Raw genomic sequence first — 23860 nt, forward strand, 5'->3', positions numbered from 1 at the left:
CATTTCAAGCACAATAGACATCATGCTTTAGTTACCTGGAAACCGGTGCAACCATTTTAAAACCCAGGAAAAACAAATTTGCAAAACGCTTTACATCAATAACAAATGTTTTTTATTTTCAATTCACAGTTCAAACACAATATAGATAGACAAATATACAAATACAAATGGTTTTTATTTTCAATTCACAGTTCAAACACAATATAGATAGACAAATATACAAATGCAAATGCTTTCTATTTTCAATTCACAGTTCAAACACAATATAGATAGACAAATATACAAATTGTTTTTATTTTCAATTCACAGTTCAAACACAATATGGATAGACAAATATACAAATGGTTTTTATTTTCAATTCACAGTTCAAACACAATATAGACAGACAAATATACCAATGCAAATGCTTTTTATTTTCAATTCACAGTTCAAACACAATATAGATAGACAAATATACAAATGCAAATGTTTTTTATTTTCATTTCACAGTTCAAACACAATGTAGATAGTAGACAAATATACAAACTCTTTCCAACAAAATGCCAAGAAACTTCAGAGCATGGTGAATAACATACATATCAATTGGCTGAAAAAGCACTCACCTGGGAGCAGAGCTGCAGCTCAGAGAGCCGTGACCCTTTCACTTCGTGGCCGGGAAGAAAGTGAGTTGAAGCGGGACGCTTCCGGGTTTTATAGCCCCTCCCTCCCCTGCCGCCAGCGGGGGCAGCAGAGAGAATGGGGAATGATGTAAAAACATTAATATCTCGGTCATATTTCATCGAGGGGGAAGATCCTCGGCACACATGCGGCAGAGGGGGGCTCTGAGGGAGGTGGCCAAAAATGACGGCCGTAGGTGGCGGCGTTCTCTCGGAAATCGCAGCACAGTTCGGGAAAAGCGGTCAAGAACTGAGTTTTAGTAATATATGATATTGATTACAAATAGTACAGTGCACCAGCAGGTCGTTCGCTCCTCAATGTCTGTGTACGTTCAGAAAATCTCCTCTGCCAGGTCGAGATCCAGATCCCTCCATTCCCTGCCTACCCATCGGGGGCAGATTATTATCTCAATGGGGTTAGGTTAGGTAAGGGGGAGGTACAGCGCGACCTGGGTGTCCTTGTACACCGGTCACTGAAAGCTGGCTTACAGGTACAGCAAGCAGTGAAGAAAGCTAATGGAATGTTGGCCTTCATAACAAGAGGATTTCAGTATAGGAGTAAAGTGGTTCTTCTGCAGTTGTATAGGGCTCTGGTGAGACCACATCTGGAGTATTGTGTACAGTTTTGGTCTCATAATTTGAGGATATTGTGATTGAGGCAGTGCAGTGTAGGTTCACGAGATTCATGTCCTGGGATGGCGGGACTGTCATATGAGGAAAGATTGAAAAGACTAGGCTTGTATTCACTGAGTTTAGAAGGATGAGGGGGTATCTTACAACGTATACAATTATAAAAGGACTGGTCAGGCTAGATGCAGGAACATGTTCCAAATGGTGGGGAAGTCCAGAACCAGGGGCCACAGTCTCAGAATAAAGGGGAGGTCATTTAAAACTGAGATGAGAAAAAAAATAACCCTGAGAGTTGTGAATTTGACGAATTCTCTGCCACAGAAAGCAGTGGAGACCAATTCACTAGATTAATTTAAAATATAGATAGAGCACTTGGGGGTAGCGGAATCAAGGGATACGAGGAGAAGGTAGGCACGGGTTACGGATTGTGGATGATCTGCCATGATCACACTGAATGTAGATGCAGGCTCGAAGGGCCAAATAGTCTCCTTCTGCAACTATTTTAAATATTGCTATGTCACCCATTCGATCTCTCCATAGATGCTGCCTGCCTCGCTGAGTTGCTGCGGCATTGTTTTTGTGAGGACACACACCTTCCCTGTCCCCTAGACCCGGCAGGTATATTTTTGTATCAGAGTGAGACTGATCTGATGAAGGGTTTCGGCCCGAAATGTTACCTATTTCCTTCGCTCCATAGATGCTGCTGCACCCGATGAGTTTCTCCAGCACTTTTGTCTAACTTCGATTTTCCAGCATCTGCAGTTCCTTCTTAAATATTTCAGGAGTGGTTGTCTTGTCGACAAACAAACCATGCACATTAAATGTCCACCAGACATGTGTCTATTTCTATTAAGAACCCCAACACAATCAGCTGAATTTGATCAATTGAACACAACGGGAAAACAGATGTGAATTCATTTGAAATTCGACATTTACGTCATCAAAAGCAACACATCCATTCAATAGACATGTGTATGAAACTTGCTGGCAATAACAAGTTTTACCCGGTTTTAAATGGTTTACCAGGTACCCCAATTGTTCCAAGAATGGTGTATTAAATTATTTCAATCTGCAAAATTACGTGTCACTCCATCTTTTGAGGAATTATATCCTGTTCCACCCGGTAATATGCCTGGACCTTAAATAATGCCGTATTTATATATAGAAGAAGCCTCTGGTGACACACGTCTATACCACGTGATTGCATCAATTGACTATAGACATTGCAACAAATCGGTTAATTTGAGTCCCAGTAGCTGCAACACATCAGGGGAATGATTCATTCAAATTCACACAATTTAACATCAATGAGAACGTTTATATTTAGATCCACGTTAGAATGAACTGAAGCAAGAATTTGTGCCGGTGTGGGTGCCCTTCAGCTTGACAAAATCCAGAATGTTTAGCATTTACTGGGGGCAGTTTTGCATTTTGAATTAATTTGATTTGAAATCCACCCAAAATGTATCCAAATTACTTAGAGACATGGAAAATAGGTGCCTGAGTAGGCCATTCGGCCCGTCGATCCAGCACCGCCGTTCAATATGATAATGGCTGATCATCCAAAATCAATATGCCGTTCCTGCTTCCTCCCCATATTTCTTGATTCCTTTAGCCCTAATGGCTATATCGAACTCTCTGTTGAACACATCCAGTGAAATGGCCTCCATTGCTTTCTGTGCAGAGAATTCCACAGATTCACAACACTCTGGTTGAAAACTCTTTTCTTCATCTCAGCCCAAAATGGGCTACCCTTTATTCCTATACTGTGACCCCTGGTTCTGGGCTCCCCCAACTTTGGGAACACTTTACCTGCATCCCCTCTCATACTTCTAAATTCCAGTAAACATAAGCCCATCTTAACGACCCATTCTCTCTTTACACGACCACTTCACTCTGGTTACATCTTGCGTCAAGTCGCCCCGTGAAAAAGCGCCATTAGAGAGAAGGGGGAAGAGGGTGGACTGAATGGATTATTGGGCTGGCAGTTCAGTCACTTACAGCTGATGGGCTGGCAGTTCACTAACTCACGGCTCGTGGGCTGGCAGTGCAGTCACTCACGCCTGGTACGCTGGCAGTTCACTCAGTCATCCCATCTACCTTCACCCCCCCACTCTGCTCCTTGCCATTCCCCACCCACCCACACATTCAGGGCATCTCCAAACAACCTCCCCCTCATGCACTCTTAGTGGCTCTCCCACAGAGCAGCTATTCCTGCCTATTAGGTTCTATTGTGATGAAGAACACACAGCATTAAAAGTGCAAAAAGGTTTTATTAAAGTTTAAAATGTAAATGACTCTTAAAATATAAGAACAATTTAAATTTTAAAGATGAGATTTATTGTTTTTACTTGCTGTGTCTTGTTGCGTCTTGTTGTGTTCTGCTGCTCACTGCCTCTTGATGACTATTTCCTGTTGATAAAAAGAGACAATTTTAATATAGAGAAAGTCAGCGTTCAAATTTTAAGAAGGAAAATCTGAGAATATCTCAGAAGTCATCATTCAACGAAGCACGCTATTAATGACAACATTCTTGGGCGATGTTCCATCGTTCAGGAAACCTTTGACATTTCCCTTCATATTTCTGTTGAGCTAGTATGTTGGGCCAAAGGTACTGGTTTCCAGAGGGCTAGTATGGAGTTTGTGGGCGGAATGGATTTTTGGGCTGGCAGCTCAGTTACCGAGACCTGTACTGGCAGGGGGGCACCAAAATGCTTGGTGTTGCTGAAGACATCTGGAAGTTCTGTCCACAACTTCAAAGCATTCTCTCCTAATCATTGGACATTCATCCCAAACAATGACTTTCACTTGCCTCGTGCAATATGCCGTCTTAGAGTTCTTCTCGATGTTGCACAATGTATCCTCGGCCACTTGGATGGGTATCTTGAATCGAGAATGTGTCGTTCTTCCACCAGGCAGAAATGTAGCTGCTATCCTAGAGGATACTACAGCAATAGCCACATCACATAACATTTCATGACATTATGTTGATAAAAGCAGCCCAAAGACAATTTCAGTTGTTAATGAACACTGAAGATTTTGTGCAAAACATTTTTTTGAGGTAGGGGCTGTCAGGGTGGGGTTGGGGGGTGGTAAACATCGTGCAGCCAAGGGAGGGGCACACCTTCAGGTGGGGGTTCTCGTGAGCTGATGAGAAATGGGGGGGGGGGGGAGGCTCATGCAGGGGATCAGGGCGGCTTCAGTGGGGGGTGCATCCTATTGCCAGGCGGTCGTGGAGCATGTCAGTGGAGGAGAGCGGGCAGTGAGCGATTTACTCATGACCTGTGGACTCACTCACTGCCTTGGGATTGACTCATGCCCTTTAGACTGATTGACTCTCACGGCTTGTGGACTGACTGATGCCCAACTTCTGGAGTCACGTCCGACTTTTGTAAACTGAAAACGGTAACATCTACATTGAGGAACAGCTTCTTCCTGACAGCCATCACGCTATTCAACTTAACAAATAAGCTCTGAACTACAAAATACTATATTATTTCACACACACACACACACATATATTCACACGCACTCACACATATATTCATACACACACACACACACACATTCACTCACACACGTACACACACACATATGCACACACGCACATTCAGACACACAAACACACATATTCACACACACGCACATATTCACACACACGCACATATTTTCACACATACACACACATATTCACACACACACACATTCTCATACACATATTCACAAACAGACTCATTCACGCACACACAAACTCAATGCCACTCACATTCACACAATGACACACACTCACACATAGACTCATACACACAGACTCATACACACACACTCATACACATGGACTCACTCACTCACACACACGCACACACAGACTTAATCACACACACATATATACAGACTCATCCCCCACCTCAAGACACTGCCCTATGGGTGGTAAATGTCGTGCAGCCAAGGGCAGCTTCAGGCGGGGGTTGTCGTGAACTGATGAGAAGGGGGTGGGGTGTCCTCATGCAAGGGATGTGGACGGCTTCAGTAGGGGGTGCATCCTATAGCCAGGCGGAGGGCAGCGTCTTGAGGTGTCAGTGGAGGAGAGGGGGCAGTGAGCGATTTACTCATGACATGTGTACTCATTGCCTTGGGATTAACTCATGGCCTTTGGACTGACTCTCGCAGCTTGTGGACTGACTGATGCCCGACTTCTGGAGTCACGTCCGACTTATGTAAACTGAAAACTGTAACATCTACATTGAGGAACAGCTTCTTCCTGACAGCCATCACACTATTAAACTTAACAAATAAGCTCTGAACTACGAAATATTATATTATTTCACACACACACATATATATTCACATGCACTCACACACATATGCACACACACTCGTATTCACACACACACACATATAATCGCACACACATATTCACTCACACACATATTCAGACACACACATGTACACACACATACACACACACACATATTCACACACACACGCACACATATATATTCACACACACACACACACACACACACACACACACACAGAGGGAGGTTTCACGGCAGTCGGGTTACGACCCATGACCCGTACTGTTGCTACGCTACACCAAATGGATTACACGTGATGTACTGCAGGTAGGCACTTACCATTGAGAGGAGGAGGAGCCATCTTGGTGAACGGCTGCTAGCCAGCAGCCGTCCGTTTTAATTCGTTTTTTTTATAGTTTTTAGTGAGTCCTGTTTTTCGTTTGTAGGGGATATGGACTTTTTAATGTGGGGGGTAGGTCTCAACTTTATTTCTAGGTCCCTACCTGGTCGGTGTGGCAGCTTTTTCTCCGGGCTGCCCGCTGACCCGTCCTCGTGGCCTACCAGCGGGCTTGGAGCGCCGTTTCCTGGCGGGCACTGCCCAGCAGCTTGGCCTCGGTGGCGGCACAGTGTTGGAGCGCTATCGCGGAGCGGAGCGGAGCGGGCGATGCCTTGCCTGGGTCGCCGCGCTGGAGCGACGCGCTGGAGCTCTGGTGAGCTGGACCGGCGAGAGCAACATCTCCGGGCTGCGGGTCTGCGGAGCGGAGAGGCGGCGCCGGCTTTAACATCGGGAGCCTAGGAGCTCCAAACCGGCGCGGCCTTGTCGGCTCCGGAAGCCGCGGTCTCAAGCTAGGAAGCGGCCGTTCCAGGTAGCCCAGCCGCCGAGAGGACTCTCCCGACGCCGGGGCAAGACCACCCGGTGAGAACGGCCAGGAACATCGGGCCTCCGTAGAGGCAATTGCGGTGGCCTCAATAGGCCTGACTTTGGGGTGAACTGGGGATGGGGACTGGACATTGTGCCTTCCTCCACAGTGGTATCCATTGTGGGGGGATGATTTTTTTTGTCTAATGTAATCCTGTAAGTCTGTGTCCAAGATGGCTGCCGTGAAGAGAGAGTGGACGCTGGCACGATTTGGTTGCCGCTGCTCCCTCTTCACACTGTGTTTTTGATTTTCTGTTTTTGGAATGAATTCTGTTTTTAATTTGTGTCTCTGTGATGTCTTTATTACTTATTTTATTCTGATTATATGTTTACTATGTAAGGTGTCCTTGAGATTTTGTATGAAAGGCGCCCATTAAATATAAAATTTATTATTATTATTATTGTTTCCAACTCCATCTTCCAGGGAGATGCTAACCGCATTTCGTTGTCTCTGTATTGTACACTGACAACGACAATTAAAGTTGAATCTGAATCTGAATCTGAATCTGAACGTAGCGGATCCGTTAAAACCCGGCGAAAATGTCCATTTTTGCGCTGCAAATAATTATGGAAATCGGGATGAGCATGTGAGACATTTAGCCTACTTCAGAATTCCAAAAGTGAGGGGAAATGGCAGTAGATAGAAGTGAGAGCTGAAGGGACAACAAACAGAGTGCTTAGCGAACATTGGCCGTTTGCTCACTACATTTCATCAACACTAAAGCATTATTTGTGTTTTTTCTTGATTCCTTTGGCATCTAAAAAGTTTCAGAAGTGATAAATCTGGCTGTATTTTTTTTTAATAAATCGCCCATGGTTCTCAAGTGGGTTTTTACGTACAAAATGAAAACGCATCTGAAGAAAAATTTACAGACAGATTTATCACTTCTGAGAATTTTTAGATACTAAAGGAATCAAGAATCTCGGTCATATTTCATCGAGGGGGAAAATCCTCGGCACACACGTGGTAGAGGGGGGCTCTGAGGGAGGTGGCCAAAATGACGGCCGTAGGTGGCGGCGTTCTCTCGGAAATCGCAGCACAGTTCGGGAAAAGCGGTCAAGAACTGAGTTTTAGTAATATATGATATTGATGACAAATAGTACAGTGCACCAGCAGGTCGTTCGCTCCTCAATGTCTGTGTACGTTCAGAAAATCTCCTCTGCCAGGTCGAGATCCAGATCCCTCCATTCCCTGCCTACCCATCGGGGGCAGATTATTATCTCAATGGGGTTAGGTTAGGTAAGGGGGAGGTACAGCGCGACCTGGGTGTCCTTGTACACCGGTCACTAAAAGCTGGCTTACAGGTACAGCAAGCAGTGAAGAAAGCTAATGGAATGTTGGCCTTCATAACAAGAGGATTTCAGTATAGGAGTAAAGTGGTTCTTCTGCAGTTGTATAGGGCTCTGGTGAGACCACATCTGGAGTATTGTGTACAGTTTTGGTCTCATAATTTGAGGATATTGTGATTGAGGCAGTGCAGTGTAGGTTCACGAGATTCATGTCTGGGATGGCGGGACTGTGATATGAGGAAAGATTGAAAAGACTAGGCTTTTATTCACTGAGTTTAGAAGGATGAGGGGGTATCTTAAACGTATACAATTATAAAAGGACTGGTCAGGCTAGATGCAGGAACATGTTCCAAATGGTGGGGGAGTCCAGAACCAGGGGCCACAGTCTCAGAATAAAGGGGAGGTCATTTAAAACTGAGATGAGAAAAAAAATAACCCTGAGAGTTGTGAATTTGACGAATTCTCTGCCACAGAAAGCAGTGGAGACCAATTCACTAGATTAATTTAAAATATAGATAGAGCACTTGGGGGTAGCGGAATCAAGGGATACGAGGAGAAGGTAGGCACGGGTTACGGATTGTGGATGATCTGCCATGATCACACTGAATGTAGATGCAGGCTCGAAGGGCCAAATAGTCTCCTTCTGCAACTATTTTAAATATTGCTATGTCACCCATTCGATCTCTCCATAGATGCTGCCTGCCTCGCTGAGTTGCTGCGGCATTGTTTTTGTGAGGACACACACCTTCCCTGTCCCCTAGACCCGGCAGGTATATTTTTGTATCAGAGTGAGACTGATCTGATGAAGGGTTTCGGCCCGAAATGTTGCCTATTTCCTTCGCTCCATAGATGCTGCTGCACCCGATGAGTTTCTCCAGCACTTTTGTCTAACTTCGATTTCCAGCATCTGCAGTTCCTTCTTAAATATTTCAGGAGTGGTTGTCTTGTCGACAAACAAACCATGCACATTAAATGTCCACCAGACATGTGTCTATTTCTATTAAGAACCCCAACACAATCAGCTGAATTTGATCAATTGAACACAACGGGAAAACAGATGTGAATTCATTTGAAATTCGACATTTACGTCATCAAAAGCAACACATCCATTCAATAGACATGTGTATGAAACTTGCTGGCAATAACAAGTTTTACCCGGTTTTAAATGGTTTACCGGGTACCCCAATTGTTCCAAGAATGGTGTATTAAATTATTTCAATCTGCAAAATTACGTGTCACTCCATCTTTTGAGGAATTATATCCTGTTCCACCCGGTAATATGCCTGGACCTTAAATAATGCCGTATTTATATATAGAAGAAGCCTCTGGTGACACACGTCTATACCACGTGATTGCATCAATTGACTATAGACATTGCAACAAATCGGTTAATTTGAGTCCCAGTAGCTGCAACACATCAGGGGAATGATTCATTCAAATTCACACAATTTAACATCAATGAGAACGTTTATATTTAGATCCACGTTAGAATGAACTGAAGCAAGAATTTGTGCCGGTGTGGGTGCCCTTCAGCTTGACAAAATCCAGAATGTTTAGCATTTACTGGGGGCAGTTTTGCATTTTGAATTAATTTGATTTGAAATCCACCCAAAATGTATCCAAATTACTTAGAGACATGGAAAATAGGTGCCTGAGTAGGCCATTCGGCCCGTCGATCCAGCACCGCCGTTCAATATGATAATGGCTGATCATCCAAAATCAATATGCCGTTCCTGCTTCCTCCCCATATTTCTTGATTCCGTTAGCCCTAATGGCTATATCGAACTCTCTGTTGAACACATCCAGTGAAATGGCCTCCATTGCTTTCTGTGCAGAGAATTCCACAGATTCACAACACTCTGGTTGAAAACTCTTTTCTTCATCTCAGCCCAAAATGGGCTACCCTTTATTCCTATACTGTGACCCCTGGTTCTGGGCTCCCCCAACTTTGGGAACACTTTACCTGCATCCCCTCTCATACTTCTAAATTCCAGTAAACATAAGCCCATCTTAACGACCCATTCTCTCTTTACATGTTAGTCCCGCCATCCCGGGAATCAACCTGGTGAACCTGCGCTGCACTCCCACAATAGCTAGAATGTCCTTCCGCAAATTCGGAGACCACAATTGCGCCCAATACTCGAGGTGTGGTCTCACCAGCACCCTGTACAATAGATAGCAAGTAACAAGCAGAAATTGAATTCTCTAAATGTATTATACATTATTCAAGATATTTTATCCGGCGTCTTCACTCTCATTTCAACCGGTGATGTTTATGCTTGTTCATAGTTACAGTATTTTACACAATACTACACTGCTGCAGATAGGAATTGTGTTTCACTACGAACAAATTTGCTGTAGAATGACAAATGTTATAAATCTGAATTAGGTAATTGAATAAAAATAGATTTCTTTAGTCAGACCTGGGCCGTGCTCAATGCATTGTTGATCAGAGCTGGCAATAGAACTGCTCTTGCAAATCTCGAGAGCATCCACTGGCTCGCTGAACTGGCAAGTGATCACCATGTTATATTTATGTGGGATAATTTCTGCTTTGCTGTCAGATAGAAGATAAATGGAGCATGTTTAACTCTGCACTATGAAGCAAATTATTCAGAAATAGACACTTTGTTGGAGTAATGCAGTGGGTCAGGGGGCATCTGTGGAGAACATAAATACGCGGCATTTAGGGTCGTGACCTTCTTCACACATTGCAGTGGGTGAGGGGGGGGGGGTTGAAGCTGGAAGAGACGTGTTACGGGGCAAAGCCGGACATTATATGGTTATATGGTTATATGGATATAGCATCGCAGTAGTTTTGATTGGCAGATGATTGCACAAAGGACAGAGATGATAACACAAACATTGAAAGACAAAGATAAACGGGAAGCGGCTCATTTGCACATCATGCATCTAGTATTAGACAGATGTGTTGCATCACGACCTCATTCAGCAACGTGAACGCCCGGGTATCTCATATTTCTCCTGGGCAGTTACAACCCAGTGGTATGAATATTGATTTATCTAACTTCAAGTAACCCCTGCATTTGCTGTCTCTCCATCCCAATGTTTAACTCTGCACCCCCACCCAAGTCGCACTAGTTTCTCCTTCTCGCCTCGCAAACAGCTAACAATGGCCTGTTTACCGAATCGTCGTTACCTTTTACTTATATTACATTCATTTGTTCTATATCTCTCTACATCACCATCTACATCTCTCGTTTCCCTTTCCCCAGACTCTCAGTCTGAAGAAGGGTAACGACCCGAAACGTCACGCACCCCCTCTCCAGAGATGCTGCCCGTCCCGCGGAGTAACTCCGGCATTTTGTCTCAATTTTTGCCAAGGAGCGAAGGAGTTTATAAATAATCGCAAAGACTCTCCGTTCCACTCTTCCTAGATGGATGGATGTAAATATTTAACTAAGAAATGATTCAACAATTCAGAACAACGCTGGTTTCTTATCCGTTCTAAAATATCTCCGACATATCATTGTAAACGGGTTTTTCTGTCTGGGGATCGCGTGTACATTTCCTCGTATACTCGTATATTCACAATTTGTATCCCTTTGGTATCAGTTTCATCAATTTGCGTTGAGCAAAGTAACTCTAATAGTAACTGTAACCCCAACGATTGCAACCGTGGATAGCTCGTGTAGCAGTGGCCAGCACAATATACACTTCCATAGATCATTGTATATTCCTCTCACCACACACGCACAGACAGACAGAGAGAAAGCGGAAGAGAGAGAGAGAGATATGTTTATGTCAATTTCTCTCTGTCTCTCTCACACACACACACACACACACACACAAACACACGTACACACACACACACGTACACACACACACGCGTACACACACATACACACACACACAAACGTACACACACACACACACACACGCACGCACGCACACACGCACACACGCACACACACCCACACGCACACACACGCACACACACACACACACACACGCACGCACATGCACGCACACACACACACACGCACGCACGCACACACACACACACACACACACGCACGCACGCACGCACACACACACACGCACGCACGCACGCACACACACACACACACACGCACACACACACATACACACACACACACACACACACACACACACACACACACACACACACACACACACACACACACACACACACACACACACACACACACACACACACACACACACACACACACACACACAAACAACTATAACAATACCCATTATGATGTTTAACGAAAGAGACTTCAACACCGTCTGCAAAAGAGTAGGTTGGAGTAACTCAGCGGATCAGGCATCTTGGGAAAGAATGGATAGCTGACATTTCGGGTTGGAGCCTTTCTGCAGATTCCAGCAACTTCACATTTTACATGGTTGCAGCATCTCAGTTTATTGTGTATTCTTTCACATGGGACCCAAGGAGGCATCGATAGCTGAATGAATAGAAATTTAGTTTCATAGAAGGAACCAGATGGTGATGGTGGAGGATTGTTTTTTTGACTGAAGCCTGAAAAACAATTGATGGGATTTAATACAGAGAAACGTGAGGTGTTGCGTTTTGAGAAATGGAACATAGGAAAGACGTACACAGTGAATGTGAAGTCGCTGGGACGTGGTTTGGAGCAGAGGGATAGAGTACAGGTAAATAGTTCCTTAAAATTGTCGTCACTAGTAAATAGGGTGGTCAAAACGGCTTTTGGTACATTGGCCTTCATCAGTCAGAATACCGAGTATAGAAGTTGGGAGGTCATGTTGCAGTTATATATGACGTAGGTGAGGCCAATGTCAGACTACTGTATACAGATTTGGTCATCGTGTTATAGGAAAGATGTTGTCAAACTGGAAAGAATGCAGAGAAGATTTACAAAGTTGTTGCCAGGACCAAAGGGCCTGAGCTACAGGGAGAGAATGAACAGGCCAGGACTGTATTTGTTGGAATGCAGGAGGTTGAGGGGCGATTTTATACAAGTGCACACAATCATGTGAGAGATAGTTCTGCTAAACGCACAGTCTCCTGCCCAGAACAGGGGAATCGAGAACCAGGGAACATGGGTTAAAGTTGTAGGGGGGAATATTTAATAGGAACCCCGTGGCTGACTTTTTTACACAAATGATGGCGGGCAACGTTTAATAAACATTTGTACTGGTACATGGATAGGGCACGTTTGGAGGGGTAGGGGGCAAACACACGTAGGTGCGACTCGTGGAGATGGGGCATGTTGGTCAGCATTGGCAGGTGGGGCCGAAGGGCCTGTTTCCACTCTGATTTACTCTCTGACTTTGTGTCTGGGCATCTTGCAGCCGGAAGATTCAACACTGAATTCTCGAACCACAAATAGCTCGATCTGTATTTTTGTCCGTATTAAAATTAACCATTTCTGTTTCTCCTCAAGTTGTCACATTGTTGTCATGTTTTGTTCGTCTAGTCTTGCGTGCCCAGCACACCTCTCAGTTTAATCTGAGGAAAGACATTCTTGCCATAGAGGGAGCACAGAGAAGGTTCACCAGACTGATTCCTGGGATGGCAGGACTTTCATATGAAGAAAGACTGGATAGACTCGGCTTGTCAACGCTAGAATTTAGAAGATTGAGGGGGGATCTCATAGAAACTTACAACATTTTTAAGGGGTTGGACAGGCTATATGCAGGAAGATTATTCCCGATGTTGGGGAAGTCCAGAACTAGGGATCACAGGTTAAGGATGAGGGAAATCTTTTAGGACCGAGATGGGAAAATTATTTTTTACACAGAGAGTGGTGAATCTGTGGAATTCTCTGCCACAGAAGGTAGTTGAGGACAGTTCATTGACTATATTTAAGAGGGAGTTAGATGTGGCCCTTGTGGCTAAAGGGATCAGGGGGTTATGGAGAGAAGGCAGGGATGGGATAATGAGTTGGATGATCAGCCATGGTCATATCGAATGGCGGTGCAGACTCGAAGGGCCGAATGGCCTACTGCTGCACCTATTTTCTATGTTTCTATGTTTAACTATCTGCAACAAATTGTACAGATAATGAAACAAATGTTCTTGTCCCTGCCTCCTGCTAACTCATGTGGACGCAGCCTATCGGAGATAATAATAATAATAATGGATGGGATTTATTTAGCGCCTTTCTAGAATACTCAAGGCGCTTTACATTGCATTATTCATACATTCCTCAGTCACACTCGGTGGTGGTAAGCTACTTCTGTAGCCACAGCTGCCCTGGGGCAGACTGACGGAAGCGTGGCTGCCAATCTGCGCCTACGGCCTCTCCGACCACCACCAATCACTCACACACATTCACACACGGGCAAAGGTGGGTGAAGTGTCTTGTGAGCCGAGCACTTAGCCCATTGCGCCATCTGTCGTCCAATTAGTTGGTACATTAGTTCTGATGAGCGGAAAGGGGAAAGGAACCACTTTCCTGTTAATACGTTTCCGTTTTGATGTCTCCATCTTGTTATTCATCGTTGATTTATCTGCTGCCGTTTCAGTAAGTTATAGCAGCTTTCCAGTTTTCTGAATTCCAAAACGTCCGATGTTCTCGATTTTCTAAACCAGGATTCCCATATGCCAATCGAGCAGCCTATTAAACGCCGCTTCCGTATCAGCTTTGACCTCCACCCCCTGGCAACGCGGTCCAGGCACCCATCAACATGTGTGTGAAGTCACTTTATCCTCCCGTTTCCTTTAAACCTTCTTCACCAATGCCCTCTAATCTTTCACACTTCAAACCTGGAAATAGTTCTTGACTGATTATCTTATCGACGTTAGTCATCATTTTATACACTTCTATCAGCAAAATGTGTGTCAGAAATATCTTCATGTATCTTCATTGGTGATTAGTCGGCAGTGAGTGAATGTAGATAGCGGGCATATCTTGGTTCTTGCTTTCTTGGTCCTCCAAAATATTCCAAATTGAATTTAAACTGGAGGTGGTGGAGGGAGGACTGAAGCCAGAAAGGGTTATTGGGACTTTAAATTTAAATTTAAAACTTTAAATGTAGTTGCGTCTGGTTGGGTAACTATAGTTGGGTGGAGATTATTCCATGCTTTAATTGTGCGGGGGAAGAACGAATTGCTGTACACATCTGTCTTTGTAGCTGGGATCACAAATTGGATCGAATGCCCTCGTCTGCTCCTAATTGGTTTGGGTTTGGTGTAGGTCTTGTAATCTATGTCTAGCTGACCATTTAACATTTTGTAAAAACAGGTCAAACGGTGAGCTTCACGTCTGTCTTGTAGAGCGTTCCACCCCAGAGAATTCAGAAGTTTGGTGACACTCGCTTCACTCTCGGATAGGTGTTAGTAACAAATCGAGCTGCCTGTCTTTGGACACGTTCGATGGAAGAAATGTTTTTATTTGTGTATGGGTCCCATGCTGCAACTGCGTAGTCCAAATGTTGTCTAACGAGGGTGAAGTATAGATTCTCCTTGACAGAAGTTGAACTATGATGAAAGTTGCGCCTCAGGAAGTTTAGGACCCCTGTTGCTTTCACCGTTGCATGATGAGTCTGACCATTCCAACGCAGATCATTCTGCAATTTGATGCCAAGATACTTGGTATGTTTGGATTCTTCAAGGGTGGCACCAGGTATGTTGTAAGATGTGACGCCTGGATTCCTCTTTCTGGTGACACGCATGGTTTCACATTTGGAAGTGTTGAACTACATGCTCCATTGTTGTGACCACTCAACCATAGTATCGAGATCCTTTTGGAGAGCATCTTCATCATCAGTTGACTAATTGGACGGTACAGCAAACAATTATCAGCGAATAGTCTGGTCGTACTTGCGACTTTTTCATGGATGTCATTTATGTAAAGCAAAAATAGACGTGGGCCAAGTACTGTGCCCTGTGGTGTACCACTCAACACTGGGTGCCAATTGGAGCTCTTTCCGTTCACACACACACACGCTGAAGACGTTTTGTCAGAAAACTGGAAATCCATCGTTTCGTGTTGGAACGAATACCATAGAAGTCAAGCTTCCGAAGCAGTCTCTGGTGTGGGATGACATCAAATGCTTTAGAAAAGTCCAGCACAACTAAATCCGTGATGACGTTACTATCAAGGTGCTTAGCCAGGTCATTTGTCGTCAGGATAAGCTGAGACTCGCATGATCTATGTCTCCTAAATGCATGTTGGTTGTCGGCAAGAATGTTATGTTTGCTCACGTGACGCATCAGATTACTATCAATGATATGCTCCAGCAATTTGCAGCAAGTACTTGTTAATGAAACAGGACGATAATTCGCTGGGTTTGTGGTTGAACCCTTCTTAAAGAGAGGAGTGATGTTAGCCTTCCTCCAATCCAGCGGAACATCGCCCGAGTCAAGCGATTGTTGGAAAATGAACTGCAAAACTGGAGCCAGTTCTTCGGCTGCGATCTTGAGGGCTTGATTCTGTATCTGATCTGGTCCAATTGCTTTTGTGGTATTAATGTTGAGCAATAACTTCTTGACACCTTCAACCTCAATTTTAATAGCAGGCATATCAGCATACGGGCTGGGCGGTAGGACTGGAAATGATGAAGGCTCCACATCTTCCCGGGTGAAAACGTGTTGAAATTGGTTTGCAAGATCTTCTGCTTTCGCCTGGTCCTCAGTGATCAGACAGTTGTACACTTTAAGCATCTGGACACCAGTGTTGTCTGTCCGTCTGGATTTCACATATCTCCAAAAAGCCTTGGGTTGCTCTCCCCCAAGAATAGAAGAAACATGTTGTCTATGAGCATTCCTAATTGCACGACCAACTTGCTTCCGCACGCTAGTAAAGTTGTCCCAGTCCAGTTTTGTACCCCTTTTATTGGCGCGGATAAAAGACTTCTCTTTCTTACTGCAGAGACGTTTCAGTTTTGCCGAAAACCAAGGAGGACGCACACGGCCCTTAATTAGTATTTGAGGACCATGATTTGTAACAATATTATTGAAGGAGTTTCTCAGCCACACCCAGTTGTCATTTACGGATCTTTTATCTGGTTGCAGGTTTGAAGAAATCTTTTCCCAGTTTTTTTGCTAAGACGTTAAATTCCTCGCTGTTCACTTTTTCCCAGAGGGAAATTTTACGCGGTGGTTTTGAAGGAACTTTAAGCTTTAAGCGCAGTTTTGCTTGGATTATATAATGGTCGCTAATTCCTGCACACGATGAAACTTCCGAGATTAAATCTGGGTGTGAAGTGAACAGTAAACCCTCGACTGATGAGGGCATCGGAGTGAATGCAGGTGTAACATGATTACATCAGGGAGGAATGTGGAGAGTCTCAACTATCTGGAGACGCGGCAGGTGTGACGGGAGCCCCCCCCCCCTCACACGGACACCTCCTGGCCGTTGTTGCTGTTGATGAAAACCACGGATGAGGGAAGGGTCCAGGATGTGACGGGCAGGGATCCAGCTCCTCTCCTCTGGTCCGTTGCCCTCCCAATCATTCAGGTAGTGGATCCCTCTGCCACGCCGCCGGGACTTCAGCAGCCGCTTCACCATGTACACGGGGCCACCGTCAATGGTGCGGGCTGGCGGAGGTAGCACAGGAGCGGGACACAGGGAGCTGGAAGATTCACGCTTAACCCGGGATACATGGAAGGTGGGGTGAATACACATAGACCGGGGCAGTCTAAGGCGGACAGCAGAGCGGTTGATGACTCTGAGAACAGTGAATGGACCAATAAACCGGGCGCCAACTTACTGGACTCAACGCGGAGGACGAGGTCTCGGGTGGACAGGCAGACCCTCTGCCCAGGGCGGTAGCGAGTGGCAGGGGTCCGGTGATGATCCGCCCGCCGTCTATACCTGGAAGCGGTGCGGAGCAGAGCAGAACGGGCCTCCCTCCAGGTCTGACGACCGCGGCGCACAAACCGCTGGGCAGAGGGAACGGAGACCTTCTCCTCTTGGTCTGGGAACAGAGGTGGCTGGTAACCTCGGGAGCAGTGGGATGGAGACAGGCCGGTGGTAGAACTGGGCCGGGAATTGTGGACATATTCAATCCACACCAACTTACTGGACCAGGAGGTAGGTTTGACGGACACCGGGCAACGTAGGGTGGTCTCTGTGTCCTGGTTGTCTCTCTCCGGCTGGCCATTAGATTGTGGATGGAACATAGACATAGAAACATAGAAAATAGGTACAGGAGTAGGCCATTCGGCCCTTCGAGCCTGCACCGCCATTCAATATGATCATGTTTGATCATCCAACTCAGTATCCCATCCCTGCCTTCTCTCCATACCCCCTGATCCCTTTAGCCACAAGGGCCACATCTAACTCCCTCTTAAATATAGCCAATGAACTGGCCTCAACTACCTTCTGTGGCAGAGAATTCCACAGATTCACCACTCTCTGTGTAAAAAATGATTTTCTCATCTCGGTCCTAAAAAACTTCCCTCTTATCCTTAAACTGTGACCCCTAGTTCTGGACTTCCCCAACATCGGGAACAATCTTCCTGCATCTAGCCTGTCCAACCCCTTAAGAATTTTGTAAGCTTCTATAAGATCCCCCTCAATCTTCTAAATTCTAGCGAGTACAAGCCGAGTCTATCCAGTCTTTCTTCATGTGAAAGTCCTGCCAACCCAGAAGAGAGGCTGACGGAGGAGCCAACCAGGGAGCAGAAAGCTTTCCCGATACAAGACCGAAGATAGACACAAAATGCTGGAGTAACTGATCCGTTCAAGCAGCGTCTGTGGAGAGAAGGAATGACGGTCGCTTCGGGTCGACACCGTCTGAAGAAGGGTCTCGACCCGAAACATCACCCATTCCTTCTCTCCAGAGATGCTGCCTGGCCCGCTAAGTTAAGGGCCTGTCCCACGAGCATGCGACTGCATGCGGCTAGCGCGACCTAACTTGGTCACCTGATCCGTACGACGTCGCTGGGCCGGTCCCACTTCGGTCGCCGGAGCCGTATGGAGTCGTGCGGAGCTGGTCCCGACATCCGAAACACTGACACTGTCCAAAAACCCCGCGCGCGAACGGCCCGACGGCCCGCAGCGTCTTGACGGCGTACGCAGCGTCTGGACGGCGTACGCCTAGCGCGTGGCGTTGCGCGATGACGTAACGCTCGACGCCGTGGGACGTCCAAATCCAGTCGGCCCGCCTCCTGCCCAGCTGATTGGTGAGGATGACGTCGGCACCAGCTCCAGACGGCTCCGCGGTTGGAAGTGGGACCGGCCCCGCGAGGATGTCCCGGCACCTTCCCCACCCCCTCCCCATGGCCGTGTCCCCACTGCCCCCCTCCCCATGGTTGTGATCCCTCAGCCCCCCAATCGCCGTGACCCCCACTCTCCCATCGTCCGTGACCCCCCACCCCTCAATCCCCGTAAACCCCCACCTCCCAGTGTCCCCCCACCCCCCAAATCCCAGTGACCATCCACCCCCAATCCCAGTGGCCCCCACCCCCCAAACCCAGTGACCCTACACCTCAATCCCAGTGCCCCCCACCCCCAAGACCCCCCAATCCCCGTGACCCCCCACCCCCCAATCCCCGTGACCCCCCACCCCTCAATCCCCGTGACCCCCCACCCCTCAATCACCCGTGACCCCTCACCCCTCAGTCCCCGTGACCCCCACCCCTCAGTCCCCGTGACCCCCCACCCGTCAATCCCCGTGACCCCCACCCTCAATCCCGGGACCCCCCCCCCTTCCATCCCCGGACCCCCCACCCTCAAATCCCGCGTGAACCCCCACCTCCCCATCCAGTGACCCCCCTCCCTCAATCCCCGTGACTAACCCACTCCCCATCCCCACCCCCTTTTACCCCCCCCCCAATCCCCGTGACCCCCACACCCCCAATCCCCCGGATCCACACCCCGCAATCCCGTGATCCCCACCCCCCAATCCCATGACCCCCACCCCCCAATCAGATTGACCCCCACCCCCCATCCCAGTTACCGCCCAACCCCCCACCACCACCACAAGCAGCCACGGAACAAACATGCTGGAGAACAACACTGGATTTTATTGAACATTTATGTAGCGACAGTGAAGCAGAACATGCCCCCCCCCAGCAAATAATCACATTCCCTGATCAACCCCCCCCCCCCCCCACACAGTCCACGGGTGGATGTGACGTCACAAGGCCAGGAACCATCCACTCCGTCTCCGGGTCTCGGGTCAACCAGCGCTGCAACGCTCCAGCTGTGATTCATTCCCACCAGATGTTGATCGGGACTGTTCCCCCCCTGAACCCCGTCATTGCAGGAACATTATGGGCAGCAGCCCCTCCCCCCCCCCCCCCCCCAGTGCAGTCAGTAAATTAGCAGCGACCCACAGAGCGAAGCGCAAAGTCCAAATCACTAAATCAGCTGTAGATGCGCTCATTGCTCACCCCCCCACCCCACCATTACACCCCCCCCCCACACAGCAGAAACCCCGCCAACTTGTCCCGCTCTCCACCGACGCTCCTGTACCGGCGGCGGCGGCGGCACACGGCGGCCCTGGGGGAGACAGACAGACAGAGAGAGAGTTGGTTACAGAGCGACACAAGCCCACCCGTGTAGCAGTAGTACTGACTCCCCGCCCCCTGCCGGCAATACACTCCCCCAGCACCACAGGACAGTACAGCACAACAACAGGCCCTTCGGCCCACACTGGCTGTGCCGACCATGCTGCCCACACCGACTATCTGTCTGCGCGTCACCCCCCCCCCCGCTCCCCGTGTCCATCCACAAGTCTCTTTAATGTCACTGTCGTGTCTGTGTCGCCCCCCCCCCATCCCCTCAATTATCAGCAATAAAACCACCCCCTCCCCCCACCCCGGGATTAACTGCCCCCCTGGAAATACCCACCTTCCCCTCACTGGATATAATACCCTCCCCCCCCACCAACACACACACACACCGCTGGCATAAACCTCCCCCAAACCCCCACCCCACCACGTACACACAAACAGTAGCCCCTCCCCTCGCAACGGGGCATTAAACCCACAGCTCCCCCGCCGGGAACCCCCCCCCCCGCCCTTCCCCGGTGATAAACCCCCCCCCCACTGGGAATTATACCCACTGCCCCCCTCCCTCCAGCAGAATAAACGCCACCCCCACAGGGTTTGCGGGGGGTCCCAGTTCCTACCTCAGGCTGGAGCAGACGAGTTTGATGAGTTTTCCCCGCGCTCCGAGGCTGCGGAGGGAAGGAGCGACGTTACACGTCAACTGGCGACGCCGTGGGTGCAGTGAGGCGCGGACAGACGGACACGCGCACGGGGACGCAGGGACTCGCACGGACACGTACACGTGGCGGGGACGCGCACAGACGGTCACAGCGCAGACACGTGGACAGGTTACGCAAGGTCACACTGACGCGCACAAAAATACACGGGAACACACACGGACACGCGCAGACACACGGACACACACGGACACACCACGGACTACGCGCAGACACAACGGACAACGCGCAACACACACGGACGCGCGCCGCGACAAAACACAGTATTACTCTTGGTGGCATTGTAGCCGCTATTCACCGCTGTAAAACACAGAGACAGTTGTCAAACCCTCAGCTCTCAACCAACACACAGCGACACGGGCTGGGCTGTGACACGAGGAAGAGTGGGACAAGAGCTGGCCCGGCCCCCCCTTCCACACCCACACTGGCCCCCACACCCACACCGGTCCCCACACCGGGCCCCACACCCACACCGGCCCCCGCTCCCACCCACACACCCACACCGGCCCCCACACCCACAACCACACCGGGCCCCACACCCACACCGGCCCCCACAACCACACCGGCCCCCACACCCACACCGGCTCCCACACTGGCCCCCAACCCCACACCGGTCCCCACACCCACAACCACACCGGGCCCCACACCCACACCGGCCCCCACACCGGCCCCCGCTCCCACCCACACACCCACACCGGCTCCGACGACCCCGCACAGAGATGGCCCGGGGGGGGGGGGGGAGATGGCGGGGGGAGGGAGAACGAGGGGAGACGGGAACGAGGGGTCGGGAGGGAGAGTGGAGACGGGGACGGTGAGTGAGGGAGGCGGGGGAAAGGTGGATGGAAACACAAGGGCAAGGGGATTGGAGGAGGAGGGAGGGAGGGTCGTAGGCAATGAGGGAACGAGGAGCGAGATGGGGAGTGAGGTGGGAGGGGGTGGTGAGGCGGGGAGAAGGTGAGATGCGAGGAGAGGGCGGGGGGAGATGGAGGGGAGGGGAGGGGGAGATGGAGGCGGTGGAGTGGGTGATGGAGGGGGAGATGGAGGGGGTGGAGAGGGGGAGATGGAGGGGGAGATGGAGGAGGAGGAGTGGGGGGCAGATTGAGTTGTACTCGGTGTTTCCGCTGGGTCAGGCCACGGGTGGAGGTGCCCGGAGGATGATGCAGACACATGCGGCGGGCGGGAGGTCACGTTGACCCGGGGGCAGAGCTGCGGTTTGAGGGAGGATGATTGGAGAATAATCCCCCCTCCCCCGGGGGCTGCAATGTGTTTGCGCTGCACGAGAGGGGGGGAGGGGGAGCAGAGACTCTCAGCCCGATGGATGTCCGGCCCGGAGCTGCCAGGCAGAGAACCAGCGGCCCAGAGCCGGCAAATGGGAGCAATGTCCACGGGCCCCTGACGGGCGGACACGGTGGGCCCAAGGGCCTGATACTGTGTTGTCTGGTTCACCCCCCCCCCCGTGTGCTCCTACCCCCACGTGGCAGAAGGGGCGGGCGGAGAGAGGTTGAGACGGGGGTCTGGGGGTCTGGGGAGGGAGCGGGGAGGAGACGGGAGACAGATGGAACAACGTGGCGTCTTGTATCAGAAGAGGCGGGGGTCGGGGAGAGGTTGAGGGTCGTAGTTCGGGGGGAGGTTGAGGGGCATGGGTCGGGGGGGGAGGGTGGGGTTGAGGAGTGGACGCCCCTCCACTGTCTCCCCCCACTCCTACCTTGTGTCTTCTTCCAGTAGAGGACTCCCCCCACGATCACGGCCACCAGCAGCACCAGGACAGCGAACACCAGGACAATGGTCATCACGTTGATGCCCGACTTGCGGACTGTCCCAGATTCACAAACACAGGCGGATGAGAGGCAGACACCGGGTCCCGGATCCCCCTCCCCTCCCCCAATCTCTCCTTCCCCTAGTCTCATTCACCCCTTCCCATTCTCTCCCCTCCTCTCCTTCCGGAGCCGCATCCGTCCTCATCCACCTGCCCTGAGCGTTACCCCACCCCTCCTCACCAACTCTCCCACCCTCCCCCCATCTGATACCCCCCCTCCAATCTCCCGCTCTCCCCCCTCCCTCACCCAGTCCTCTATTTCCTAACCCTTCCCTTTCCTCTCTCCGATCTCCCACTCCCCCCCCCCCGCCCCCACTCACCCAGGAAGACCTCGAGGGGCTCGGACAGCCCCGGGTGCTCCACACGACAGGAGAGCGGGGCCGTGTCCCCGGGCTCCACGTGGGCCCAGCGGCGCTGCTGGAAGGTGCCGTCGTGGTTGGGCAGCGTCCCGTGGGAGAGGCTCTCATCCAGGACCAGGCCGTCCCGCACCAGGTTCACCTCGATGGAGCGCGGGTAGAAGGCCGTGGTGAAACAACACACGCGGCGCCCATTCCCCGACATGAAGATGCTCACCTCGGGCTGAACTGTGGGGAGAGGCTCAGTGAGGGGGGGGGCAGTGAGGGGGGGAACAGTGAGGGGGGGAGACAGTGAGGGGGGGGACAGTGAGGGGGGGGACAGTGAGGGGGGGACAGTGAGGGGGGGGGACAGTGAGGGGGGGACAGTGAGGGGGGGGACAGTGAGGGGGGACAGTGAGGGGGGGACAGTGAGGGGGGGGGCAGGGAGGGGGGGACAGTGAGGGGGGAGACAGTGAGGGGGGGACAGTGAGGGGGGACAGTGAGGGGGGAGACAGTGAGGGGGAGACAGTGAGGGGGGGACAGTGAGGGGGGGACAGTGAGGGGGGGGACAGTGAGGGGGGACAGTGATGGGAGGGGGACAGTGAGGGGGGGGACAGTGAGGGGGGGGACAGTGAGGGGGGGGACAGTGAGGGGGGAGACAGTGAGGGGGGACAGTGAGGGGGGGGGACAGTGAGGGGGGGGGGACAGTGAGGGGGGGGACAGTGAGGGGGGGGGACAGTGAGGGGGGGGACAGTGAGGGGGGG

General features: G+C 49.8%; 1 protein-coding gene and 1 long non-coding RNA gene across 3 annotated transcripts in view; both read right to left on the reverse strand.

The window, feature by feature from the left end:
- Window positions 1–7311: 7311 nt before the first annotated feature.
- LOC116969513 lies at window positions 7312–21261 on the reverse strand. Of its 2 annotated transcripts, XR_004410805.1 has the most exons (4): window positions 21216–21261; window positions 20850–20897; window positions 20131–20218; window positions 7312–7322 (listed from the first exon to the last, which is right to left on the reverse strand). It is a non-coding gene; the product is annotated as an uncharacterized LOC116969513 (long non-coding RNA). The 2 variants fall into 2 exon arrangements; XR_004410804.1 differs by lacking the exon at window positions 7312–7322 and having other exon boundaries at window positions 19739–20218.
- An 810-nt stretch (window positions 21262–22071) lies between these two features.
- The window catches only part of LOC116969522 (IgG receptor FcRn large subunit p51-like), a 10490-nt gene continuing 8701 nt past the window's right edge, over window positions 22072–23860 (reverse strand). The window contains exons 3-5 of the mRNA XM_033016378.1: window positions 23082–23345; window positions 22651–22758; window positions 22072–22151 (exon numbers count right to left, since the gene is read on the reverse strand). Coding sequence (XP_032872269.1) covers window positions 22072–22151; window positions 22651–22758; window positions 23082–23322 — 429 coding nt within the window. The 5' untranslated portion in view covers window positions 23323–23345. The remainder of the gene's footprint in view (window positions 22152–22650; window positions 22759–23081; window positions 23346–23860) is intronic.

The sequence above is a fragment of the Amblyraja radiata genome, unplaced genomic scaffold (genome assembly GCF_010909765.2).
Source record: "Amblyraja radiata isolate CabotCenter1 unplaced genomic scaffold, sAmbRad1.1.pri S68, whole genome shotgun sequence".
Lineage (NCBI taxonomy): Eukaryota > Metazoa > Chordata > Chondrichthyes > Rajiformes > Rajidae > Amblyraja > Amblyraja radiata.